The sequence below is a fragment of the Gadus macrocephalus genome, chromosome 17 (genome assembly GCF_031168955.1).
Source record: "Gadus macrocephalus chromosome 17, ASM3116895v1".
NCBI lineage: Eukaryota > Metazoa > Chordata > Actinopteri > Gadiformes > Gadidae > Gadus > Gadus macrocephalus.
This window is the reverse complement of record NC_082398.1, coordinates 4,910,443-4,937,977: the sequence shown is the minus strand read 5'-3', so window position 1 is coordinate 4,937,977 and position 27,535 is coordinate 4,910,443. Positions and strand designations below refer to the sequence as shown.

The following is a 27,535-nucleotide window of genomic DNA, read 5'->3' as shown; positions in this document are numbered from 1 at the left end:
AGCCGTTACAAGCTGATTTGAAAATCGGCCTCTTCTGACATCACCAATGGGCGTGTCCACCTAGATGATCTATCCAGCACACATCTAGGTGGACACGGCCTTGGGATGTCAGAAGAGGCCGATTTTCAGCTTGTTACGGCTAATCACACTCCCACCTGGTGCCATGATATGTCACCTTTAATCTAGTTCCTGTTCCCTTGACGACGATTAAACCCATGAAAACACAACAGAAAGAAAACGACAGCGGCGGAGAGAGATGCACTCACCCCCCCCCCCTGTTCACCGGTGCTCCACCACGAAGCTCATGGTGGTCCCGTCGAAGGAGGGCGGGGCCACGATGCGGGGCGCCCCCTGCTGGGACGACGACATGCTGATCACCGGCGGCGGCTTCCCGCCCATCGGCCCCTGCGGCGGCGGCAGGGCCGGGGCCCGGCGCCGTTGCTGCGGCGACGGGCCCGTGGCCAGGTAGTAGGGGCTCTCGGCGTAGGCCCCGGCGTTGGGGTGGTCCCCGCCTCCCGCCGCCGTCGGACCCTCGGCCTGGGACACGCACATCATCTGGGGCGGCTGGGAGAGCGCCCTGCCGGGGACCAGGCCGGGCATGAAGCCCGGGTAGAACATGTAGGTGTGGCCGTAGGCCCCGGGGGGGCCGAGGGCCATCGGGGACATCCCCATGGGCACGGGGGTCATGGAGGTCATGGGGGACATGGGACTCATGGAGGTCATGGGGGTCATGGAGGTCATAGGGGTCATGGGGGTCATGGGGGTCATGGGGGTCATGGGGGGCTGAGGCATGGGGAAGTCCACGTACTGGCCCGTCTCGGGGTCGTAGAGCCTCTTGGTGGCGGGCGGGACCGGGGTGTCCACCAGGTAGTAGTTCCCCGTGGTGGGGTCCAGGAGCATCTTCCTCTGGGTGGCCTGCTGCTGGAAGGGCTCCATCGGCCCCGGGCTCATGGCGGCGGGGGAGAAGCAGAACACCTGCTGCTGGGCCGGGACCATCCCCAGAGGGAAGGGGCTGTAGAGGGGGGCCGGCGGCGGGGCGGGAGGCGCGGGCCGCTCCGGGGAACGGGTGGCGGCGGCGTCGGCGGCCCGGGGGACGAACTGCTTGGGAGGGGTGCGGGGCCGGGGCCCGGGGCCCCCAGCGCCGCTGAGGGTGTAGAGGGTCTTGTCCCCGCTGGAGGCGCTGCAGGGCGGGACCGAGTTGACCCTCTTGCCCGCCTGGCTCCCGGCCTTCAGGGGGACGCTGAGGTAGTTCTGGAGCTCGGAGCGGGCGTGCTGCCTCTCCGCCTGGCTGATCCGCACGGAGACGGGCAGCGGGGGGGACCTGGGGGCCGCGCCCTGGGCGGGGGGGCCCGCCGGGGTCCTGGGGAGGGGGTGCTGCTGCGGGAACGCCCTGACGCTCCCGGGGTTTTCCGGGGTTTTCTTGGCGCCGCCGAAGTCGTACGCGCTCTTGCCCTGCGACGCCTGGATGGGTTTGAACCCGAGTCGGTCGTCGTGGCTACCAGGATGCTGATGCAGGAAGGGCTTGGGGAGGTCCCTCTCCTCTCCTCTGTGGTACCCGGAGTCGTGGGCCCGGGGGGAGTCCCGGAACGCTGACGGGGTCACGTGGTGGAAGCCGCGGCCCGCCCGCTCCTCCTTGCTCCCTGCCGGTCGGCTGCGTTCCAATTCTTCGCGCGCGGCTGCCAGAGGCCTCGGTTCGCTCTTCCTTTTCCACTCGTTGTGGTCAAACACATACAGCTGCTCCATGGTCTTCACCGCCGCCTGGAGCTTCCCCAAGGCGCTCTGGTTCTCCGGGCCGGATTCGGGTTTCTTGTCCGCGGCATCAGACACCTTCTCCGGCTGTCGGCAAGACGAGGTGCCAGAGTTGGCGTCGACATTCAAACCCAGGCTCCCTTCTGGCGGGTCTAACGAAGAGCCCCCTTTGGCGCCCTCTGGGGACAGACGGTCGAACCTGTCCGTCTCACACTGCGGGGGCTCCTCGCTCGCTCCGCTTTTAAACGACGAGTCGATTAGATTTCCAGATTGCTTTCCGTTGCTATTTGTATTCACCGACTGGCATTTTATCACGATTGGGGATACCGAGGCCTGGTTACGATACAGCCCGTGCTTCTGCTTTTGATCCGCGTTCCAATCACCGCCGGGCGTCAGGTTGGATTTCGTGTCGTTATTATCCAAAGACACAAAGTGATAGGAACTTTTCACCAGTTTACGCACGTCCCTCACTTGGTGTATAGGCGTCTGGAACTTCCCTTTGTTATCACGTATGTCCCTGACCGTGAAATGAGGAACCTTATCGGAGGACTCACCCTTCAAAACGGCTGCGAGAGCTTGGCACCGGGAGTCCTCCGCTCGCGTAAAACCGGGCGCGCTGCTGCCTGCATGGTGAGCCCGCAGGTTGGCAGCTCCAAACGGCTCTTTTTTATAGTCTTTGGCCCTCAGGTTGATTTTGATCTCCGGTGATTTGGATGTTTTGATACGTCTTGAGTCTGCGTCGTAGCGCTTGTCGGAGAGCAAGTCCATGCTGCGTCTCTCGCCTTCGAACGCGGTCGCGCACATCGAATAATTCATGGTCGGCTGCGTTCCAACTTCCCACTCGTCGGGCATTATCTGGATAGTCGGCAAAAACAAATGGGACATTTTCCTTAGCTTATGCTCAGGATCCGAACACGGGCCACTTCCGTCCGGGCGCTCGTTAAACGAAGCCTCCTCTGGAGTTTTATGGCTTTTATGTTCCGTTTGAAACTCTAGCTCGCCGTCCCTCCACGACCTGAATGCGCTATTTTGGCTCAGAAGCAGCGTGCTTTTAGCTGCTTCGAATGCCCCTCGTTTAGAAGGATCCATTCCAGCCTCATCCGTCCACTCTAAAAGCGGGCCTTGTGCGGGACTCATAGGGTCTTCTGCTCTCGGGCGCTCACCGGTGACGGTGTCGCAAGAATCCGTGTCCACAATGTCCCCCAACTCATCCAAGCCCACAATGGTGCTTTCGGAGCTGGCCTCCGAGAACCGTGAGCTCGGTCTCTGCAGCTCCCTCGCGCCTTTACGCGCGGCGCCACCGCTCTCCGGCGGCAAAGGCGCAAACGCGGCAGCGGACGACGACGCGCTGCGCGGGCCCTCGCGGATCTCCCCGCGCTCCATTTTGCGCTCTTCCTCGAATTGCATTTTCTTGGAGATGACATTTTTGAGAATGCTCGAGGCGAACATAGCTTTCTTGGCGTTCTGCGTGTCGTCCATGGTCGCCCCCGCCGCGCTACAGCAGGGAGTCCCGCTGCTCCTCGCTGCGCTCCTCCTCCGCCTGCCGGGCGAGGTGTCGGTAACATCATCCGCGGAACGTGATCCCGGCTTGCTTTGTGTGAATTTCGCGCGTCTCTCGCCACCCCCAGATTCCACGTTGCACCTGAAGTTCAACGTTTCCGTTGTGAGCGTAAAAACGCCGCCGTGCGCGTGGCCAAATTTCCCCACGAGTTCAATATGTTTCTGCGAGGCAGAGTTGTTGTTGTTGTTCAAAGTAAACAGTTTGTTTGCGGGCATCTTGATGACGCCCTTGTATCCTGTATTGTTGTTATTCACGTGATCCATTGTAGTGCGCGCGACCCCGAAGGCCGAGGTCGGGTTCTGCCCTCGCGCGACTAAGTGATCCATGTTGAGCTTGCCGTACTTGAGGTCCACGAACGCGGACCACCGGTTCAGTCCAAGCCCCCCGTGGTCCGATGATGCCGCAGCAGACGTCGCGCCGCTGGAGCTGCTGAAATGAATGGCACCGAGGTAAGGGTACGCCAGGCTTTTGAAAGCGCGGCCCGTCAGATGACGCACTTCCTGGTCCGCGTCGTCGGGTTCGCTCAGCCCGCTGGACGCGCCGCTGCTGGAGAAGCAGTTGGCGTCTCTGCCTTTTAACGCGCGACCCAAGTGTAACCGCCCAGGGGCGGCGATGAAACATTTGGCGCCACCGCGAAGCGTCTCTGTTTTCCCGCCGTCGCTTCCCTGAAACACGTGGCCGTGGCCCCCCGGGTCCCCAGGGCGCGTGCATGTGTCGATGTGTTGATGACGGGTTTTGTTCAGCTTTTCTTGGAGGCCGCTGCCGGGGTCATTTATAGCGCGGGAGGTCGTTTTGATGGACAGATGCTGGAACGGTCCCTTTGGCGGGGTCTTTGACAGACTTCCGTCTGAGCTGAGGAGGTCACTGTCCAGGTGGCGGGACCCGTTATCAGGCCGGGCCCTCACCCCTCCGCCGACATCGTGCGTAAAATACGCGTAATCCACGAACGAGTACACCTGGTGGTCTTCTTCCAAGGACCCCGCCGTGACGTCACCGCCCGGCCCGTCCTCCTCGTGGTCGGAGAGCTCCGCGAGCTGGATCTCGTGCGTGCTGATGTAGTGCGACTCGCATTCATCGGAAAGTATCAAAGTATCATCATCATCATCATCCTCATCATCCTCGTCATTGGGACCACCACCGTCACCTCCATCAACAATATCCCCACCGCCATCATCATCATCGTTATCATCTTCACCATCATCGTCATGATCTCCTTCCTCGCGGACATCGGAGTCAAGTGGTCTGTCCACACGGGGGAGCTCGTCCTTGTCCCGGGACACGATGACTCCGGGGTCTTCTTGCTCGGTTGCCAGGGTGACCTGCCGGGGCTGGGATGGGACGGTGACGTCTTTTTTGTTTCCCGACTCCTCGGTGATATGAACTGGGGAAGAAGGAGATGAAGCCGTTCCGCTCTGCGGAACAATTTTATCCACATCCTCATCTTTCTGTTTCTCCATGATTTCCTTGATCAGGGTTTGGATTTCCATCTCTCGGTCGCCGCCATCGGATCCCACGGCATCAGTGCAACAGTTCTTAGTTTTCGTAAGAACAGACTTTGGATTTCCGTCACTGAGCACAGACACTTTAACGGTTTTGGCAGTAGCTCTCTTTTGATCGGTGACATGCATGATGTGTTTGTGACCGGCTCCGGGTCGCTGCTGTCGGGACGACCGCCCATCGCCGGCCCCCGGATCCTGATCATCCATAGGAGCGGTGGGCCCCCGCTGCGTGTCCTCCTCGATCTTCATCGCTGGACATCCACGGCCTTTTCAACAACACAGAAACTGCTTCACTTCTGGGATTAGAAGCGGATCTTGGTCCTGCTCTCGGCGTGCAGTCCCCCTTCCTCGACTGGACTGACCGGTGCTTTTGCGCGCACAGATTGCATTGCGCGCAACGCGAGCCGCACTTTACCGGTGGTCGTTAGCGCGCGTTCTCGGTGGTGAGTGACGTTTTGAATAGCACTGGGTCGCCTTTTGAATCCCCCCCGCCGTCCTCCCCACCCAACCGTCACATAAAGTCTAAAGTCAGGGTACTAAAAAAAAAAAAGTCGACGGAGACATCCGTCATTCCATGTCGACGCTGTCTGCTCGGGTTGGTTCCCGCAGCCTTTTATTTTTTCCTCACTTTTGGGGCAGAGATCTCCGCCGGAGACAGATGAGTCACAGGGGGCTGTTTTAAAACATTGTGCTGCAGTCGCGGTGACGACATGTCAAAACAGCTATTTTAGAAGTGCGGCGAAAATGTTTGGCGTGTTTTGTTACACCTCGGATGGAGAGCGGTGGTCCCACCGAGTGCAAAAAAGATCGCCAGCAGGCAGGGCACCACGTGCCAGTTCAAGAAGTGGGGCCCTGGGAATAGTGTTGCTATGCAGCTTTTAGTCCTAAATAACTCGGAGCCCCTTCAGGCTGAACCTAGACCCTGGACGTGTTTGCATAAAAACGTCACCGGCTGAACATCAGTGGACCACGACGCCCTTGAAATCCAAATAAAACTTGTTTTTCCGACTTCGGGTTACCAAATGGGCTGCTTTGGGCCTAAATGATGACGAGTATGATTATTTCAGAACCATGGAGAGCTCTCACGCGTTTTATTTATACGGCGTGAGTCTTTTTATTCATTCCGTTTTTAAGCAGTAGGATTACAATCGGTGGGCCTTACATTTAAAATAGCAGGTCAAAAAAACAGGCCTACATACTATTAGGAGAGAGCTACTCAATTAAAGAAGAAAAGTCAAGGGACGTCACATGTTTACATGGAGGCCAGTATATACATGGAGGTTTTACTGCCCTGACCTACTAACTACTCAGACTGTAACGACTGTCATGTTATAGGACTACAGTGGACGACTTGTCAAAGATGGCGTCAGGCATTCAAACAAAGCCATAACCGTGCAGTTATGCGTTAAAAATTAATAATGGAGAAAAGCCTGGGTGGGGACGGGGGGAGGGGGGGGGGCAGAGAACATGAGATGATTATATATCCTGTTCCTGACCAACAGCTGCAGGCTGGGTCACCTTCCAACACACACACAGGTCCGCACACGCACACACACGGCCACACATGCACGCACACACACACACACACACACACCGAGATGGACACAGTTCAGCCGCATATCTTCATATACTGTAGGCAACAATTGGGGGTTGGCAACCTGTTCATATTAGCGTTATTAGAGCAATAACATGTACATGACGGTGTTTTAACATATTGCATCACCATAAACCATTATTTTGGATGTATATGAGGATAGTCATCCCCACATTAGGCACAACAGGTCCATCAACAGGGGACCAGACATTAAAATGGATCAACAGGGGACCAGACAATACAACAGATAGTACACTATAAGCTAGTATAAGTCTATATAAGGGACATAATAACTGTTATGAGAGACAGCTGTGATTCAAGATGGTTTTATTGTCATATGCACAACAATTACAGAGCAGTTGCTGGCAATGAAAATCTTTAGTCTTGGGCTCCTCCAACAGTGCAATATAAGAGAACGTAAAGGCATATGAGAAACACAAGTAGGAATGCTGAGACTTACATAATAAAAATAAATAAATATAATAACATTAGTAATAATGATAAAAAGTAAGTGTATAAGAGGAACACAAGTAGGAGAGCGGAGACCTAAATGCAAAACTAAATAAATGTAAAATGTAAACAGACGTGTTTATCCAGATGTCGACTGGTATAAAGTGGCAAGTTATAAAGTGTTAAAAAGTGTTATAGTGGGGAGATAAGTAGCTAAGCAGCTTAGGAGTTCATTAGTCCTACGTTACATTTCTGTGTGAACAGCAGAATAGAATAACTGTTCCAAATGGATGGCTGATTCCTAGGGCCTGAAGAGTAAGCTTTCACTCTATAGTACACGTAACATAAGGGCCGTACAATATATTCTGTTCTAGCTCCTGGGCCTAGCAGCAGCAAACTAGTTATAGATATCCATGAAACACAATATAATCGAAACAATAGAAATGTAGAAAATTGAATAATAATAATAACAATACTAAGAAGTGCAATAGTGGAAGGAATAAGGGCAGACAGCCGGCATCCAGGCATAGAGGCAGCTAGGAAGACCGACAACAGGCCACTAGAGTCGACTGCTCTACGGAGGCTGTGGTACCGCCAGCCAGGTGTGGGAGTCTCTGGTGGGAGTCCTCGATGAACCACAGGGCTTCTCTGTTTGCCGACCAGTTCAGTCTTTGTCCGGAAAATATGAGCCCATAAAGAGCAGGCTCTTCTACAACATGATAATACTATAACTCGGGAGGTCGGTCGTTCCTTGGCGGTCACCTCTTCGATGCCCTGACCTGGTCTCTCCACACACTCGTACGGTGTTGAAATCTGCTCGTCGAGGACTTTGCTTCTTGAGGAGACGCAAAGGATTCGTCTTCCACCCAAAATCTTGAGGAATTTCTACAAGCACCGATCCAGAAACTACTGGTTACAGAACAGGTTCTACTTGGAGGCCGTCAGAATGCTGAACATCATACCTGCCGGCCATCAGGATGCAGTCAAGAAGTCCAAAGATTACTTAATCTCAGTACCACTTAAGACATACTTGGTTTGGGCTATTGTCCTTGCTGTTGTAGTCTCTGAAGGGATTTGTGGCTGTATTCATTATTTACTTTTCTATATTGTATTTTTTATTTAATGTGCATATATTTGATTGTTACAAATATAAAGCTTTATTAAGGGATGCTGTCGAATACCTCTGTCTCACCACACAAACAAAATGTTCAGTTCTCCTGACATATTGTGCATATGACAATGACATCTGGAACGATATATTAGGGCTATTTACTGCGCCGAAAAACTGTTCAAAATCATTACAGAAAATAAATACACGATTTATTTTACCATATAGATTTTATGTCTCCCCAACTGTTCATATTATTCCTTTCTAGTTGAAGTAAATATAAACATTTTTTTAGCAGACCTAACTCAGCAGTGCCCCCTTGTGGCCAAACTGGAGAAATGCTGACTAATAGGTTGGCTGGTGTCAGTTTACACTTTTTATCCTGTCGAACATAACTCATACTTTACGGAGGTTTGTGTGGTCATCTCTTTTTTTCCAATTATTTAAATCTATTTCAAATGTATTTCTATTTGACAGGAAATATCACATTAATACTGAGAGAGAGAGAGAGAGAGAGAGAGAGAGAGAGAGAGAGAGAGAGAGAGAGAGAGAGAGAGAGAGAGAGAGAGAGAGAGTGAGAGTGTGTTTGCACGTGTGTGCTAGAAAGTGTAAATAAACGTGTAGATGTTGAACAAAATCTGCATGTGTGAAGAATGTTAATTATGTCCTACATAGCCTCCAATATCAGGTTTTTGCGTTTGGAAACTCCTTCCCTACAGAAGTGTGCCAAAAAGAGAGAGAAAAAAAAACGGCCAACCCACAAACACCCACGCACATAAACATAAACACAACACACACAAAGTTGCAGCAGCAGTCGCACGCCCGGCTGCACTACAGGGACTCAAAATGTGGTAAGCAACAAAACAACCAACACTTAGAATTAGGTTAAGTTACCAATATACAAGTACAATTCAATCGTGCTGTTGACTTATTGCGGTGCATTCCTTGCATTTCTCAGCATGTACGTGCTGGGGTGGGTTTGGAAATCCGAGCTAAGGTTAACCGTGGTTCCTCTATACTTTCGATGTTCACCGCTTATAGCTTATAGTAACGTGTCGTATATCTTATCTTCTTGCAGGTTCACTGCCCGGTTTCTCTATGTATTCACGTACAACATGTTCCAGTTTTGTGCCCACACGTGGATACTGGCCAACATGACGGTCAGGTTTCTCATGTTTGGTCGAGGTGGGGAATATTTACAATGATCATACCCTCCACTCCCCTAAACCTGGTTAACGGACATCCTGTCTTGGGATGGGACTCATCTGTTATCTCTTTTTATTTACAGATGCCTTGGCGGATACGTTTTACTCCATCGGAGTCGTCATGTCCCTGTGTCAGCTTTTCACGGTGCTTGAGCTGTTTCATATCGCAGATGGCATCGACAAGAGCTGGATTCTCCCTCGCCTCTTTCAAGTTTGTGCAACCCCCATTGTTTTTCTTTTCAAAGTAAAAGTCGATAAGAACGAAGCGCCTGTGTGGTTGGGTTTTAATCTGGGTGTGTCTCCACTCCAGGTGGTGGAGAGGAATCTTCTGCTGTTCACTATAGTCATGATGGAGGAGATTCAGAGTAAACCGGTTGTGTGCGCACAGTTCTTCCTGTGGAACATCCTGGGTCTGCTGAGGTATGCAGAACATTCTCTTTTGACTTCGGGGAACGCTATGTTTACACCTCTTTTAGACAACTGCTTCGAAAAGTCGGTATTCATCCAACCCACTGGTAACTTCGTTTTGTACAGGGGATCTTTGTGAGAGCCAAGTTGGACTTGAACAGGCTTTTAGGTTCATTAAGAACATTTCGTTTTTATAATCGCACCACTGATAAAAACAGTCAATGATCAGAGAACCATTCCAGACCTTAGGCCCAATCCCATTTCTACCCCTTACCCCTCCCCCTTGTTTTGAAGGGGTAAGGGGTGATCATTGACAGTTTTTTATCAGTGGTGGCCTAAGGCCCAATCCCATTTCTACCCCTTACCCCTTACCCCTTCAAAACAAGGGGGAGGGGTAAGGGGTAGAAATGGGATTGGGCCTTAATGTCGTAATGATGATGATGGTGGTGACGATGATGATGCACGGTCAGGTACCCCCAGGAGCTGCTGTGTGTGATGGGCTCCCCTTCTCTGAACATGCTGTGGAACCGCTACACACTGTACGTCCCCACGTACATCCTGGCGGCCGTCACAGAAGGTGAATCCCACGCACCTCCGACACTAAAGGACACCGCGTCATGAACCTAGTGGCTTCTGGGTGAATGGTTTATGACGTCTTTTTGTTGAGGTTAAGGTTTTAATAGCGGCAGAATAGAGGCTCTTGGATTATAATTGCATGTCAAATCAAGACCATATTTCCCTTTGAACACTTTATGCATTAAATAAATATTTGTATGTTTTCTTGGGTTAAGAAAGCCCTCCTTTTAGCCTGAACTCCTGTTAGCCTGAACACTCTTCAAACTTTTGAATGTTACTCTATACGAGTTTAAACGTTCAACAATACTGCGTTTTAACTACAGGATACGGCTACCGTAATAAAAGGATAGCATGGCACGATGTCTTAATACTGTCGGATGAACTTTACATGAACGGACACGCTTGTCACAAAAGCACTGAAATGAGCCTCAGGAAAGAGAGAGCGCATGCAGGAAACGGTCTGGGGCAACACATGATTGCAAGCGGGCGATAAAATGTCAGGAAGGGTGTGTGAGGACAGCATATGGCAACACTGTTTGGACTATACGACTCACACTAATACTGCAGCGACAGACAGTGACACACAAACACACACACACAGTTTAGACAAGGGAAGCAACCACACACAGAGACAATATTACGTAACCCACCCACATGTTGTTTGGTCTGGTCGGTTTGAATATCCTTTAACTGGTTGGATATTTAGAAAGAATTTCACTGGTTTACAGTAGATATTTTGTTTATATTCATGATAATGTGCAAGATGTGTTTATTCAATTATATATATTATATAAGGAATACATATAATAAATCAAGGCAACTATAGAAACTATCACGATTCGGTCTTCTTATTTTGTCATATTATCATAGTTTATACTAATCTAAACCAAGAGAGTCCTAATGTTCGGATAGTATTCTGTTGTGGATATTGGCGTGATACTCTTAGTGTCCCATCTCTTCCAGGAGTTACAGTGTACCAGGCAGTGAATCACTTGGAGAAGGCTGGCAGAGGTCGTCTTCAGCTGCCCATCTCCTCTCCCAACCGCGTTCCCATCCTGCTGAAGACCTATCTGATCATCCTCGCAGTCGGTAAGACCGTCAAGGCGGGTGTTCCACCCGAGGTCGACCACTAAGGGGACGTTGACAAAACCCAGACCCTGAATAGAATCATCTTTCACCCACAGTTTCACCGAGGCGTCGTCGCAGGGCAAACGCACTGATCCTAGGTCTGCTACTACTATATGTACCAGCGCCCAGGAAGTAGACTAAACCAGTGTAGATGAGTCTTCTCCCCTCACCCTGGTGCATACAATAGCAGACCCTTAATTAGTGTAATGAGCGCGACCTGAGTACTGACAACGACCCCCTCCGTCTGTGTTAAGGTCAGAGGATTCTTCCCTCTCTTATTGGTCTCTACTATAAAGGCAGTGGCTGTTTCCCAAAGTGAAGGCTGCAGCCTTGCTAGAACACTTCCTTGCTTGTTGCTTGCGTCCTATGGAGTTGAGGGCAGAGTGCTGCCTAGAGTTTGTAGCGTTCAGAGTTTGGAACGACTTGCTAGTGTGGAAGGGCTTCTGCTTCCGCTTTTTAATACTGCTCAGGTGGTAAATATTTTAATTGTTGAAATTGTTATTGGTGACAGTATGGTGACAATCTATGCAAAATATAGCCTATCATTACGTTGCAAAAACGTTTGCAAAAATAACGCACAGGTAAGTGTGTAGGACGGTGTGTGAGAACCCGCTGTGAATGTGGTTTCCGTGGCGGTGTTTTGCCGCTCTTTGGCTGACCGTTACCGTGACGTTGTCCTTCCAGGCGCCACGGTGACGGTGTGGCAGTTGGTGAAGGAGAGGCAACAACGGCTGGAGAAATGGAACAAGAAGCTCAAGAAGTAGTTAGTCCTATGACATTGTTTTATAAATTGTATAACTGTTATAATTGTACCGTTTGGTTTACTTTTATAAAATAAATATATATATCTTTTTTTACTATCAGCACCCGCTCAAAATTGTTGTTTTGTCTACTTTTTTGAATCTCAGTGTAATATGAAGTGATGTAAATGGCTCGTTGGATTCGTTAAGGACACACACACACACACACTTCCATTAAGATATTTATTGCAGAGAATTTGTATTAAAAAATAGCATTCCTTCTGATGGAACCTACAGGGACATTTCTGTGTTTCCATATTCCGAGCCATTACAAGCAGTTTGAGTTTTATAAGACCTTATGCGCCTTATCTGCATTCTTGGTCATGCAAAACTAAATTCAGTCAGTCTCTTTCTCTATCCACAGTAGAGTTAAAGGCCAGGTAAACATTTGACAGCAGCAGCTTGAGTGAATATGATTTTGTGAAATACTGTGAGAGTGAAATGCTACGACGTGGCACCCATTTGAAGAGTAAACACATTTTGTGTTTTTTAATGCGTTGCAGTAACTGGTTTTCCTATTGTTCGGGTTACCTCCATGAAGGATTGCGTAATAGCTCACTCCAAAGGGAATGCATTTAGTGGGCCAGTCCTCCCAGTAGGGTCTCTGGGGTCCTACCAGCCGTAGGCCCGTGTCCAGACGCCCTTCTTCCTGAAGTCTGCACACGACCGCAGTGCCTGTAGCGCGGCTATGAGCAAGGACAGACGGACAGACGTTGAGTCAAAGTGATCCCGGTGACGGGAGATACATGGGGAACTCTGTTTGGTTCGACTTTGAAAGGTTGTGGTTGAAACACAGAATACACACGCTATACACAGATGATATATTACTTGGACTTAAATGATTCACAGTTTAATACATGGGAAAACTATCATTAGGTTATTGAGTAAGGATCATATACACCAATTATTATTGAGTAAGGAACATATTATTTAATTAATAATTTCAAAGATGATTTCATTTTTAGTTATTTGCTGGACCTGGATTTCCAGCTCAGAGAAAAGTTACATTTTCAGCTTAGAACAAAAACATGAGAATGAAGGATAAGGGTAGGCAGGATCAGTAAAATCAGTTGGATAAAGTGCCGTGACATTAACAATAACCTCAAACCAAAGTTAACCTACTGGTTCAGAGCCCTGCTGCAGTGGGGATAAAATAGCGTTTACATAATGGTTTGGTCCTCTTCATCAGGCTTGAGCCTTCGGATTGGGTAGCTGTTCAGTATAATCAAACAAGCACCCTGGTTAATAACAACCTGGTTGGAACCTGACATGGGTGGGGTGTGCGGGACTGGGTTCTCACCTTTGGCGGTGGTGATGGATGTTGTTGACAGTGCTCGCTCAGGGCCTTCCGCAATGCTGAGCAGCCAGTTCAGGAACTGAAGCACACACACACACACACACACACACACACACACACACACACACACACACACACACACAATGAAGAAATGACATGTTACGTCCCGCGCATTGCCCTTTCCAGGGTCGAGTTTCTCTACTACGTTCCAAGTAAACACCATGTTGAGTGCTATAGCACACACCCATACTTTAATGCTGCACATTTGCCATACACATCGCCCCACATGACCTTTGGCCTGGTTGAGACACACACAACCCCTGCTGAGACAGGTCCAAGGGAGCCATATCAGCGTTCCTTCAGACCTAATATTGACACTCCACACTCCAGCGATACAGTGCAGAAGAGAGGCCAGTAACAACCCAGCGCTCCCTGGAGGCACGATGGATCACGGCCCGCCTCTCACTTGTGTTTGCATGGTAAATAGACAAGTGTGAACATGTTGATAGAAACGTATTGGAAACATTAAGGATCAGTGAAATCTGTGGGATAAAAGTGATAATAATGACCTTAACAAAAACCTCAAACCCAATCAATCTACTAGGTTCAAAGCCCTCAAATATATATCATTAAGGTAACATAATGGTTTGCTCGTCATCATAATCATCCTTGTCTATGTTATTGTACCATGAGGCAAGTTAGCATCGGTAGCATCGGTCAACGGATAGCGTGGCACGGTCGCTACGTTATCGTTTTAACTGCTACGGCCACTCACTCGGGTCGACATGCTAACCAACCTCATGGTGAGCAAGCAGTCGGAATAGCATAGCTTTTACAATGTGATCGTACAATAAACTCAGCTAGCATTTCATTCCCTACAAAAACGTCCTTTTTTTTAGTCAGGCTTTTAATTGAACAACTTATTCATCCATTTATTCAATTATTTATTTTCACAAAGTTATCGCTTTGGGCGTGGATGAGTGGGGGGGATGGTTTTTACATTTGTGAATATCTATGCGTGTCTCGTATGAGGGGGGGGGGGGGGGATGTATCAAGCACTTTGTGTTACATCTGCTTGCACGAGAACTGCGATACGAATAAAGTTTGACTGATGGGCCGAGTTAGCGCTGCGCGGCGGCTAACCTTCTGCGCCTGGCCGCTCCAGGGCTCTCTATCCAGCAGCTGCTTCAGGCTGTGGGGCAGGGCCTGCAGGCAGACGGGCAGCACGCCCTCCGCCAGACGCCCCTCGCCGTACAGGGCGTGGCGCAGGCCTGGTAGCCGCGGCAACCACTGGGGCCGGACGCCGAGCAGCAGGGGCGTGGCGTGGTCCCCCCAGGAGACCACCGCGGCGGCAAACACCTGCAGCAGGAGGTCCGAGGCCTGCGAGGGGGGGGGGAGGAGGAGGGCGGAGGGTGAGGTTGTGGGTGGCTTGACTTGAAAGAGGTTTGAGGAGAGTGCTTGCACATCGTTCGCCTCTGAGCATAAGTGGCTAAGTGATACTTTGGTCAAATTGTGATGTCTAACCTGACTCGACTCTCCTAACGCCGCGGATTCTCTGCGCCTCATTGGCTACATCCTAAGCCAATCAGAGTGCTTTTTATGTTCCATAATCACTTCCGGACTAAGTCATGTATTTGACGCTGAATGCGAGACGAACCTTAAAATAGGACCTCTGCAATGTTCGTGCCACTGCCTCGAACGCCGTACTTGTGACGAACGCACGAGTGCAACGCCGCAGATTCAACACTGGCAACAGCGGGAAAAAAATGTCTGAAGCTAAAAATACCAAACATACCAAACAATGTTTGATAATCGACCTATTCTTTCCACACGCTCCGCTGCCCTTGCCGCGGTGCGTGTTTCACAGCACACACTGCAGTCGCAGGGGGAAACGCCGCAGAGGGTTTCGTGTTTCTTCAGGGCCGGGGAACGTACCAGTTTGATGTCGGCGCATTCCACGGCGGTGGTGCCGTAGACCACGTTCCGGATGTGTCCCATCAGCTCCAGGAGCCACTCCATCCGCTTAGAGACCCCTGGGGGAGCGGGGGGGACACAAACCACAGCGGGGGCCCGTTCACGACGTGTTCAGGGTTAAGGCCCGGATCATGAGTCCGAGTGTGGCTCGGTAATGAGTCGTGCTATGGATAGCTTCTTTAGCATGAGGCTGATTGGCCTCGCTGATGCTTCTCTCTGTGTGTTTGGGTGAGTGAGTGAGTGAGTGAGTGAGTGAGTGAGTGAGTGAGTGAGTGAGTGAGTGAGTGAGTGAGTGAGTGAGTGAGTGAGTGAGTGAGTGAGTGAGTGAGGTAGTGAGTGAGGTAGTGAGGTAGTGAGGTAGTGAGTGAGGTAGTGAGGTAGTGAGGTAGTGAGTGAGGTAGTGAGGTAGTGAGGTAGTGAGGTAGTGAGGTAGTGAGTGAGGTAGTGAGGTAGTGAGTGAGTGCATGCGTGCGTGCGTGCGTGCGTGATGAACTCGTGTGCGCGCTTTGTGTGCGACCGGGAGGGGGGCCCCCTGTCTGACCTGTGTTGGCGCCGGGGGCCAGCCGGCACTGGTAGAAGGCCTGCAGGAGGAGCCAGCCCACGCGGGGCCCCGGGGGGCCCCGCAGCTGGGCGCTGAGCACGTCGTTGAGGGAGAGCAGGGGCAGCCGGCCCTGGGAGGTGAGGTAGGCCAGCGTGAAGCAGCTCTTCTCCATGTCCGCCTGGGGGGGAGGGAGGGGGGAGGGGGGAGGGAGGGAGAGGGAGAGGGAGAGGGAGAGGGCCAATCAGCAGCTTACACTGGGTGATGTCCTGCTGACATCATACTGGATAGGCTTCATCAATGTGTTTTATTAGTCTATTGTCTACTAGATCTCAAACTATAAAAAGATAACTATTTAAGGATTTAAGTATGTAGAAAGAATCGTACATCAATAAATAAATGTTTAAAAAGATACATTCATCTATATATGAATATATATATATATAAATGTATTTTTCTTTTCAAAGGATACAACAAAAATATACTTTTTCTGCTGCTTACAAGAGTGCAGATGCACATGGGTGTTTGAAAGGAGATTTGAGGAGATTTGAGATTATTTCAGACTCATCCACCCATGCATGTACTGGCAATAGAACAAAACACAGAATAACTCAATTCCAATTTCAGCGAAGACCTACCTCCGTAACGCAAACCACTCGCTCGATCTCCGTATCCGACATCTCCGACAGACATTTGGCGGTTTCCACGTACAGATCCACTTGGTCGTCCTAATACAAACCAAAAGGATTTTGGTAGAACTTCACATTCCATATTGTACCGTTCCACATCAGGGAAGTTAAACTGTGTGTGTGTGTGTGTGTGTGCATGTGTGTGTTCAGGTAGCAGCATTACGGGGGCAAGTCTCAGGTACCTGAAAAAATTATAATCTTCACCATCACCTATTTTCTTCCCAATAACTAGTTGGCGCCAAAAGACCTGGCATGTCGCTGCCCTTATGCATGTGTTTTTTTTTATGCGTGTCAACTAAGTAGCTGTTTTTTTTAAGTAGTATGTTTTTTAGGTCATTGGTTAGTAATTAATCATGAAACGATTTGTCGCTATCGGACGACATCGTGCTCTCAAAATGGCAGACAAAACATCCCATGATGCATTGTGTCGCCGAGGGACCGGCCCTCTAACCCACCTGTATGTCGCCGGGCAGGCTGCCGTAGATCTTCTCGGCCGCGGAGCACAGGAGGGTCCAGCAGTGCTTGGGGGGGTTGGGGAGGCTCATGGCCGCGCCCAGCCCCCGCAGCACGGCCAGCCGGAGGAGGCCCCGCCCCTCGGCGGCGCCCCCCCCGGACCCCGTGAAGCGCTGCACGGCCAGGCTCTCCACGTAGGCCTGCAGCTTGTCCTCCGACACGTGCTTCATCCAGGAGCCCAGCGTCTCGTACAGGTGGGCCTGGGTGGGGGGCTGAGTGGGTGTGGGTGTGTGTGTGTGTGTGTGTGTGTGTGTGTGTGTGTGTGTGTGTGTGTGTGGGGGGGGGGGGGGGAGAGAGGGAGAATGAGATTTGGCGGAATGATGTGGTGTTGCTGTTTGTACTTTGTACATACCTGGGTGAAGCGTTCAATCGTAGCAATATTGTTTACAACAGACATCGTAATCCATCATTTGTTTGTTTGTACTCATGGAAACGTTTCGATTAATGGTAAGAAGGTAGCTGAAGGTGATAAAATGGTTATTAATGTTTGATACTTTTTCCTAGCGCTTATTTTCTGTTTTTACTACCGTGACGATAAATACAATAAACTAATTAATATTTTACACCTTTTCATAATATTATTTTTACCATGCAAACTTAAGTCGATATCGAAACATGAAAGTGCATACGACATCAATAATCAACAACGAATCAACCCTAGCAACCAGAAGGGTTCGAATGGAGGAACAGCGTGACGTAACAACACAGTTCTATCACCGCCTCACACAACATAACAGACGTCACAAACCCAACCCAGGGACCAGGGCTGGCCTTACACTGAGGCAGTGGACCAGGGGATGGGACAGCCAGGTGCCCAGGAACAGAGCTGCGCTCTGGGACGACTGGGCCTGGGACGCTGCCAGCACCATGCACTGGTGTTGGACGTCCTCCCCTGGAGAGAGACCACCCCCCCCCCGGGGAACAGCGTCAGAATCACCCCTCACTGAGTGGAGGTCGGTTTGCAATGTGTTGTCTGTGACTCGGTACGGTTATAAAACATTTAAAAGGATTAAGATTAAAGCATTAAAAATGGGTTTAGTATATGCTTATAGATCTCAAAAAGCTATTATTTCGGCTTAATACCTTTTTATATTTGCATCCTTTTTCTTTTATTGTGTGTGAAGTTGGGGTGCCTGTACTGGCTGCTATCCCATCGTGGAAGAATAAAGTATCATCTTAAGTCATCATTCCTCAGATCAGAATCAGAACAGGATACACTGGGCTCACTTTACAGCTGCTCCACTTCTTAAACACAAACAACGGGAGGACCCAGAGAAGGGCCTGCCCTATAAAAGACCTCCACGCCGTGTGAACGCACTAAACACTAAAGGCTTGAGGTTCAAGGCTTAGTTATGGTTCCACGTCGATGCAACGCAAGGGGGTTTACGGACCCATTACGTGGACGCAAGGAGGGTCCGCAAAGACATAACGGGTCCGTAAACCCGTTATGTCCCCCTAGGGACATAGTTTAACGATGACGTGGAACCTAACTCAGCCTTCAGACCGGTTCCCGAATTGTATCATTTCCGGACGTGAGGAAACAAAAAGAGAAGGGCGGGTCTTACTGAAGTCGAGCCTCATCAGAGGGGACAGCAGAGTGCTCCAGTTGACCGGCGGGTACTGGTAGCTCGCGCCAGCCGACGCTAGCGATGCTAGCGCTGGTTTCACTAGCGTGGGAGGGTACTCCTCCGGACCTGGCGGACAGAAGGGAGGGATGGGGAGGAGAAGATGGAACTTTCGGAGGGATTACCTGGGATTGGTACGCAGACGTAAGAACGCCGAAAAATGTATTGAAACTTATTTTGATTTATTTTGTTTGATCACTTTTTATGTGTACATATACTGTTAATCTTTGTGTACAGTATATGTATGCAAAATATTTGCTGTAAATATTGGTATTTTACACCCAATAAAAAAAAACAAATCATTGTTGTTGTTTTTTTAAAAAGAAATGAGCAACTCTGAATTCACTCAAGTACCACAGAACCTGATCCACTGTATTATATGATTATTATATTTTGATGTATTCAATAGAGTCAAGGTGAGTTTGTGAAGAGTGAGTGAGTGAGTAAAGACTACAATCCGTTGACGTTACCCAACCCTACATATAATCAGGTGATTGAAAAACCTGCATTTATTTTTCCATCTACCAAAACGCATCACAATCAGTGACGCAATGCGTCGCACAAACCAAACCATCCAATCAAAAAGGGACGACAGTTTCGCCAGCGCAATTAGTGCCGTGGCTGTCGCGCCATATTTCAAGTATCAAGTTCTCCCTCCACACTGAATGCCCAGAGAGAGGGTCTCCAAACCTTTCTTCCCGGCCTGGGACAGGAAGTCACCCAGGGCGCGGAGGATGCTGTTCTCCGGGAGGTAGGCGAAGTCCTGGGGCACTGGAAGGGGGCCGAGGGCAAGAGGAGACCCGGTTAGAGGAAGGCTGGGGGTCAGTCAAGAGACGATCAGGCGATGCTTGATGGAGTATGTCTCACCGTGCAGGAACGCAACCGCACGCCACTTCAATTCAATACATTTTGCTGCTATACTGCTTTAGCTTTCATATTTTACCTTTTGATATTGTAGGCTAGGCCTATAATTATCTGTTATTTTTCTTTATTTCAATTGAGGCTTTTGTTCATTTTGCACCAATGATAAAACGAGAGCAAATATATTTTTGCAAATATACAATACAAGGCTTTACCGTGTGGTCATTTTATATAGACAATCGATTTATTATTATACATAGAAAAAAATGTATATCCTGATATATATATCGCCATTGTGATTGAATGACGGGACAACAGTTGGTATGCAGATTTTGCTTTGCCCTACTTCTATCAGTGTGTAGTACTCCCTGAGGTGCGTGTACTCTGCAGTGTGTATACTCCCTGCAGAGTGTGTACTACTACCTGCAGTGTGTGTACTCCCTAGTGTGTGTACTCCCTAGTGTGTGTACTCCCTAGTGTGTGTACTACTACCTGTGGTGTGTGTACTACTCCCTGCGGTGTGTGTCCTACTCCCTGCAGTGTGTGTCCTACTCCCTGCAGTGTGTGTCCTACTCCCTGCGGTGTGTGTACTACTCCCTGCAGTGTGTGTACTACTCCCTGTGGTGTGTGTCCTACTCCCTGCGGTGTGTGTACTACTCCCTGTGGTGTGTGTCCTACTCCCTGCAGTGTGTGTACTACTCCCTGCGGTGTGTGTACTACTCCCTGCAGTGTGTGTCCTACTCCCTGCGGTGTGTGTACTACTCCCTGCAGTGTGTGTCCTACTCCCTGCGGTGTGTGTACTACTCCCTGCAGTGTGTGTCCTACTCCCTGCGGTGTGTGTACTACTCCCTGCAGTGTGTGTACTACTCCCTGCAGTGTGTGTCCTACTCCCTGCGGTGTGTGTACTACTCCCTGCAGTGTGTGTACTACTCCCTGCGGTGTGTGTACTACTCCCTGCAGTGTGTGTCCTACTCCCTGCGGTGTGTGTCCTACTCCCTGCAGTGTGTGTCCTACTCCCTGCGGTGTGTGTACTACTCCCTGCAGTGTGTGTCCTACTCCCTGCGGTGTGTGTACTACTCCCTGCAGTGTGTGTCCTACTCCCTGCGGTGTGTGTACTACTCCCTGCAGTGTGTGTCCTACTCCCTGCGGTGTGTGTCCTACTCCCTGCGGTGTGTGTACTACTCCCTGCAGTGTGTGTACTACCTGTGGTGTGAGTGTGGCTGGTGGTCATGTGGGCCAGATGCAGATGTCCGACCAAGCAGGCGCTGTTGGACTGCAGGCCCATGGCTCCTGAGAAGGAGATGATCTACGGGAAACCCAGACAAGACCCCCCCCCCCCAGTGTGAGGGAAGCTACGTACACCAGTAGCACGCTTATTTAAAACATAGATACCATTTTTTTTTTTTGCAGATGCACATACTACATAAATGTGTTTGGTATATATACTTATTTATATATATTTATCTTTATTTCCTCACAGTATTTTAGTTTTATGTTTTTAACGAACATTATCTACTTTTAAAATTTTAAAGATGACAGAATCACAAAAAGGAACAGACAAGCAAGGTATGGATCCTCAATCAAACAGTCAATAATTCTACTAATTAATGAATGACTAATTAAAGAAGGTAACTAATAGGTGGAGGGTCTACATTGCTGTACCTGTGTGATGGTGCGGATCACGTCGTTGAGCTGGCCTTGTTGTAGTGACGACTGTTCAGACTCACTCTTTAACTGAAAGGAGCGCGCGCGCGCGCGCACACACACACACACACACACACACACACACACACACACACACACACACACACACACACACACACACACACACACACACACACACACACACACACACACACACACACACACACACACACACCTTGAAACGCTCGTGCAAGCCAGCCAATCTCTATCTAGATCCCCACCACTGAACATTTCATCGCCATGACGACGATCTTCAAAGATGGCAGAAAAAGACGATGACAACGGAAATGACATGCTGCAAAAACATGTCTGTCACATCACCATGTGCCAGAATATGATATCACAAAAATGCCTTTCTGAAAGGTTGGTTGTTGGAGGAGGCCTGACCTGAATGAGGTAGCTCTCTGAGCCCACCAGGGCCACCAGGCCGTTCACAGCAGCCAGACGCTGCATGGTGGGACAGCCCTGAAACACAGAGACGTATACACAGCACATTACAACCTACCAGCGACTGGCCATCCAGTGATGCCAGCTTCTATTCAAAACCCCTGAAAACCTCTGAGCTCCTGTTCAGAGATCTGCCATCCAGATATAGCGTCCTGAAAGAGTGTGTTAAGATTCTACCCCAGTGCTGACCTTAACCCGTGTCGCCAACTTGAAATCCAAGCCTTCTTACCACAATGGCATAAAAAAACACCTCAATATTGTTGCTATCCCAATTCTACGTTCATATGTTAGCCGATGATGTAGCACAGTGATCTAGATTTCTCTTAAGACGTATGCAATAATAAAAATGTTATTCTTTGATGGCCCACAATGTGTGTCAGTGTCCTGGCCACCCATAGGCTGACACAACATAAACCAAAAACAATCCAAAACGTTGTATTTGTCATTAAGTGCATATTGGAAACCTTTATACTGATCAAACTGAAGAGATGAAAACCATAATAGTCCACTTTCACTTTGAGCAGCCAGAGAGGTGTCTCTGGGGAGGCTTCAGCCCTCAGCGGAGTGTGTGTGTGTGTGTGTGTGTGTGTGTGTGTGTGTGTGTGTGTGTGTGTGTGTCTGTGTCTGTGTGTGTGTGTGTGTGTGTGAGAGAGAGGACGCCGTACCTCGGCCAGCAGGATCTTGATCCAGGCGGCCAGCAGGCCGGGCAGGAGGTCCACCGCTTTGCCGTGACCGCAGACCGAGAGACCGTGGACCACCGAGCCCAGAGCCAGGGAGAAACCCGGGGTCTGGACCACACACACACACATCACGGTACACACACATATTAATAATAATAATAATAATACATTTGATTTTAAAAGCGCCTTTCAAAGTACCCAAGGAAACTGTTCAAATAAAGTGCATGTACTCGATAAAAGTACAGGGACAAATAAATAATAATTAAACACTCACAAACATGCACACGTACACGTATACGCAGACACACACAAAAAACACCCAACATATTAAACACATACACATATGTGTTACAAACACACACACACACAAACGCAAAAATGTGGATGGATATTTGGCGGCCCCTAGGGGCAGAGCAGAGTAAATCAATAGAATTGTGCTACTATGCAAGAAACACTGTTGTACTATTACTATTATAGAGCTGCTCAGGCTTCGACGATTTCAACTGGCCTCCATGTACATGGTCTCCATGGGAACCACCGCACACCGCCACATTACTTCCCAGCATGCACTACCTGCTGGCTCTCCTCTGTCAGCGTGCGGAGCTCGCGCATGACCTCCTCCGCCTTGCTGGCGTCCACCAGTCCCACGCTGAAGCCCGAGACGCACGCACACGCCACCGCGTACGCCAGCACCTGCCGTCAGAGACCACCAGGGGGGGGGGGGGGGGGGGGGACATTGATTTGTGTCTCGGAAGATCTAAATAGATGGAGTTATTTAGTGGAGGCTTTACGGCAGAGAGAATTACAGTGGATTGAAGGCAAGCGTGTATGTTTAGAAACCTTCAGACGCGAGGGCAGTCACTCATCGCGCTTAACAGAGTAGGAGGCACAACCGGAGTCATTAAGCCACAGCCATTAACAGGCAGCAGAATCTAAACGAGAAATGTGAAACTAAAGATTGTGGTGGATGGTGAAGGAATGAACATCGAGGTGCAGACGTACATTTGGTAATATGCTCCAGCAAACGGAAATGTTTTGAGCCTTGATTTAAACCAACAGTGTACATAACGACAGTGTACATAACTACTGTAGTACATAACTACAGTGTACATAACTACACTGTATATAACTACAGTAGTACATAACTACAGTGTACATAACGACAGCAGTACATAACTACTGTAGTACATAACTACAGTGTACATAACTACACTGTATATAACTACAGTAGTACATAACTACAGTGTACATAACGACAGTGTACATAAATACACTGTATATAACTACAGTAGTACATAACTACAGTGTATATAACTACAGTAGAACATAACTACAGTGTACATAACTACAGTAGTACTTAACTACAGCAGTACATAAATACAGCAGTACATAACTACAGTAGTACATCACTACACTGTACATAACTACAGTAGTACATCACTACACTGTACATCACTACAGTAGTACATAACTACATAACTACAGTAGTACATCACTACACTGTACATAACTACAGTAGTACATCACTACACTGTACATCACTACAGTAGTACATAACTACATAACTACAGTAGTACATCACTACACTGTACATAACTACAGTAGTACATCACTACACTGTACATCACTACAGTAGTACATAACTACATAACTACAGTAGTACATCACTACACTGTACATAACTACAGTAGTACATCACTACACTGTACATAACTACAGTGGTACATCACTACACTGTACATCACTACAGTAGTACATCACTAAATAACTACAGTAGTACACTAGCTAGTGTTGATGCCGCCCTCAGGTGTTCTAGAAGTCTTCACACGATACGTGTCGTCCGTTCATAAAAACAAAAAAACGACGATAATCGATAATCAGGATTTCGAACCCACAACCCCCCCGGACCCCCCCGGACCCCCGGACCCCCGGGCGAGGCCTACCTCCTGCAGCATGCGGCCCTGCCCCCCGCCCCCCTGCAGCCGGGCCAGCAGCCGGTCCAGGGTGAGGACCACGCGGGACCCCTGAGAGCCCCCGCAGCGCGACCGGGCGGACAGCACCAGGCCCAGACCCAGCACACACCCCGTGCTGTGGGGCAGAGAGGGGGGGTGGGGGGGGGGGGGGACAGAGAGGAGGGGGGAGGGGGGGTGAGGGTGTAGCAGCAGCCAGTGACAAAGGAGAGGTAGAAATGGAGGGAGGTATCTGGACTTCTTTGCGATCTGGTTTACTCCTTTGCTCCTCATTTATGTTACATTCTTCTTCTTTTTTTGCGTATTTTATAATTTTGTGTCTTGAAAAGTACTAATCCTTTAACAAAAACAATCAGACAATATGATCAACAGGGCTGGACATTGGGGCTACAATATCCTTACATATCTCTGTGAGTGAGCCGTTGCCTGGTTGCGATGGGATGAAAATAAATGGATATTTTAACATCCATGTGAACAGGGAGAAAAGGTGTCTGTTTGCAAATGAAGAGGAACATGAGGCCGCAGAGGATGAGGAGGATATGTGTGCGTGTGCGTGCGCACGTGCGTGTGTCCGTCTGTGAGCGTCTGTGTTAGTACCCGTGTGCCTGCACCCAGCATGTGTGTTCGGAGGTGATGGACGGACTCTTATGTTTGGCACCGGAGAAATCAATAATGAGCGGTTGCCGGGGAGGGAAGTCTCTCTTAACAGGAGCTTCACACTCTGCTGGGGTGTACTCCTCTGCTGCGCGGCGGACGACAGAAGGGCTAACGCGAGCAGAAGCGTCGCTCCCCTGTCAGGCTCCACGCAGTTCGCCTGCTACAGTGTTCTGCTGGTGCTCGAATGAGGCCGGCTACAGTCTGAAGGTATTCTGCTGCGCTTAGGAATGATTATTATAGGGTTTGAGGCCCTGAAGAGGCGAACTCCCCGTTGTGAATGAAGGGGTTTATCGTTGTGGTCCGACGGAGAACTGAAATAACACTTTTAAAAAGGTTCCATTCTATACCACCGGGTGTGAGTGTTATTAGCCGTTACAAGCCGTTTTGAAAACCCGCCTCTTGTGATGTCACTAGAGGCTGCCTTTCTAAACGGCTTGTAGCGGCTGATCACACTCTGGTGGTGTAATATGGACCTTTAAGACATGGCCCTCTTTATGAAACCTGACTTGATGAGGGGTCCCACACCCAAAGTCAGCCCCGCTCACATTTTGGGGTGAAAGATGTCTGCAGGAGGCGCTCTATAAAAGGCACTTAAGACACCGCAGTGACCCCGGTTGAAGCTTGGCACGTTTATGTCTGTTTTTAATTATAGCCAATCACAGCTCCCCTGGCAACGAGCCCCGGTTTAATTACCTTCATTTCGTTTTAATCACATATCTCCACTAAGACACCATCTGCTGAATTCAGCTGGAAATCCAGGGTTTCTACACCCCAGTGCGGTGGCCTTAACATGACTCGGCAAATTAAAGTTTCCCCAAAAGGACTTACTTTGTTCGGAGCCCGAAACCGAGGGAAACGATCATTAAATAATCTAAAGAGGTCAAACGCTTTCACTGAGGTTTCATCATCATTTACTACTTGAAAAGTACGTGGAAGACGAAGAAGCTGTGTTGTACAGGATTTGGAAATTGTATTCAAATCGACAAAAAATACAAGTGAATAATAAACAATAGGTTGAATCTATTGCCCTCATTACTCCCACCTCCCTGCCTTCAGAGGCTTTTGGATTACATTTCAGTATTGTTGACCTACTTGTACTCCAGGTCGGGGTCAAAGGCACACTGCTCCAGGGCCTCCTGGGCGTCCGACAGCAGGCTGGGGTCCACCGGAGCAGAGAGGTCACTGGGACACACAGGGGACACACAGTGAAGGGCCCCCACAGCACCACCACACAGGGGCCCCTACAGCACCACCACACAGGGGCCCCTACAGTATTACCACACAGCGGACACACTCAGCAGGGGCCCTGCAGTACAACACTGGGATGGAGCAAGAGAGAGAGAGAGAGAGAGAGAGAGAGAGAGAGAGAGAGAGAGAGAGAGAGAGAGAGAGAGAGAGAAAAGGAGCGAGAGAGAAAGAGAGCGAGAGAGCCAGAGAAAGAGAGAGCCAGATCGAGAGCGCGAGAGTCAGAGCGAGAGCCAGAGAGCGAGAGCGAGGGAGCGAGAGCGCCTCCCCTACCTGAGGTTCTGGCGGTGCAGGCAGGCCAGCACCATGCCCAGCGCCAGCCCCGAGTGGAACTGCACGGCCTGGGAGTCGCCGGCCCTCGGGCCCCCGGGCAGCCGGTCCCTCAGCGTGGAGAGCACCTGGGCCACGCCCTCGCGGTGCCAGCCCACCAGCACCGGCACCAGCAGGGACAGGCCCAGCGTGGCGCAGGAGCGGGCGATGGAGCTGGCCGTGTTCTCGCCGGAGTAGGACCGCTGGGGGGGGGGGGGGGGGGGGGGGGCAACTCTTTAGTAGAGGTTTTTATTTCGGTGCATTTTTTAAATAAAAAAAGGGGACATGTTATACCACCGGGTGTGAGTGTGATTAGCCGTTACAAGCCCTTTAAGGTACGCTGCAGATTATGCTTATCAAAGCCTGTGTTGATCTGTAGCTGTTATGTTTTGTAATTATGATCTCCTTTTCCTTTATTGATCCTGAACACTCAAGGTGAAATGATTGACCCTTTATCTTTTGTCTCAGACCACTGTTTCACCTTGAATCATGTCTCTATATTTGTCTATCTATTTTATCTATCTCTATTTCTCTGACGCTTTACCCCTGATTTTCCTGTCTGGGACGAATGGAAATGTGCATCTAGACCGATCCTGAGCCCTCACTCGTGCAATGGAGGCGTTTCTTAAGAATCTCTCTAACAGGCGTAGCATGTTTGTGTTGGGAGGAATCCATTGTAGGATCACGACCCCCTGCTGGTCTGGAACCCAGACACCAGCACCAGTGACTACAGGCTGGCGAACCCCTGTGGAGTGGAGAACACAAGCCAATAGAGGGAGGGAGGGAGGGAGGGAGGGAGGGAGACAGACAGACAAGAGAGAGAGAGCGAGCGAGAGAGAGAGTGACAGACAGACAGACAGACAGACAGAGAGACAGACAGACAGACGGACAGACAAGAGAGAGCAAGAGAGAGAGAGCGACAGACAGACAGACAGACAGACAGATCAA

The 27,535-nt window shown here is 49.6% G+C and overlaps 3 protein-coding genes across 5 annotated transcripts in view; 1 reads left to right on the top strand and 2 right to left on the bottom strand.

The window, feature by feature from the left end:
- Positions 1-273: 273 nt before the first annotated feature.
- c17h4orf54 (chromosome 17 C4orf54 homolog) lies at positions 274-5,615 on the bottom strand. The gene has a single exon (XM_060076702.1). The coding sequence runs from the start codon at positions 5,056-5,058 to the stop codon at positions 280-282; it is 4,779 nt and encodes a 1,592-aa protein (XP_059932685.1). The 5' UTR covers positions 5,059-5,615; the 3' UTR covers positions 274-279.
- A 3,036-nt stretch (positions 5,616-8,651) lies between these two features.
- hacd4 (3-hydroxyacyl-CoA dehydratase 4) lies at positions 8,652-12,155 on the top strand. Its single transcript, XM_060076847.1, has 7 exons — positions 8,652-8,812; positions 9,040-9,146; positions 9,250-9,377; positions 9,477-9,586; positions 10,045-10,151; positions 11,114-11,239; positions 11,963-12,155. Exons 1-7 carry the CDS (start codon positions 8,808-8,810, stop codon positions 12,040-12,042), a joined length of 663 nt encoding a protein of 220 aa, XP_059932830.1. The 5' UTR covers positions 8,652-8,807; the 3' UTR covers positions 12,043-12,155.
- Positions 12,156-12,247: 92 nt separating this feature from the next.
- focad (focadhesin) overlaps positions 12,248-27,535 on the bottom strand; it is a 46,102-nt gene continuing 30,814 nt past the window's right edge. For all 3 annotated transcript variants that reach the window (XM_060076698.1, XM_060076699.1, XM_060076700.1), the window contains exons 27-44: positions 26,552-26,790; positions 26,126-26,215; positions 24,350-24,494; positions 22,980-23,099; positions 22,392-22,514; positions 21,667-21,744; positions 21,238-21,309; positions 20,779-20,881; positions 19,405-19,485; positions 18,655-18,783; positions 17,866-17,981; positions 17,032-17,301; positions 16,526-16,615; positions 15,891-16,068; positions 15,311-15,408; positions 14,519-14,755; positions 13,379-13,454; positions 12,248-12,764 (exon numbers count right to left, since the gene is read on the bottom strand). In XM_060076698.1, coding sequence (XP_059932681.1) covers positions 12,691-12,764; positions 13,379-13,454; positions 14,519-14,755; positions 15,311-15,408; positions 15,891-16,068; positions 16,526-16,615; positions 17,032-17,301; positions 17,866-17,981; positions 18,655-18,783; positions 19,405-19,485; positions 20,779-20,881; positions 21,238-21,309; positions 21,667-21,744; positions 22,392-22,514; positions 22,980-23,099; positions 24,350-24,494; positions 26,126-26,215; positions 26,552-26,790 — 2,319 coding nt within the window. In that variant the 3' untranslated portion in view covers positions 12,248-12,690. The remainder of the gene's footprint in view (positions 12,765-13,378; positions 13,455-14,518; positions 14,756-15,310; positions 15,409-15,890; positions 16,069-16,525; positions 16,616-17,031; positions 17,302-17,865; positions 17,982-18,654; positions 18,784-19,404; positions 19,486-20,778; positions 20,882-21,237; positions 21,310-21,666; positions 21,745-22,391; positions 22,515-22,979; positions 23,100-24,349; positions 24,495-26,125; positions 26,216-26,551; positions 26,791-27,535) is intronic.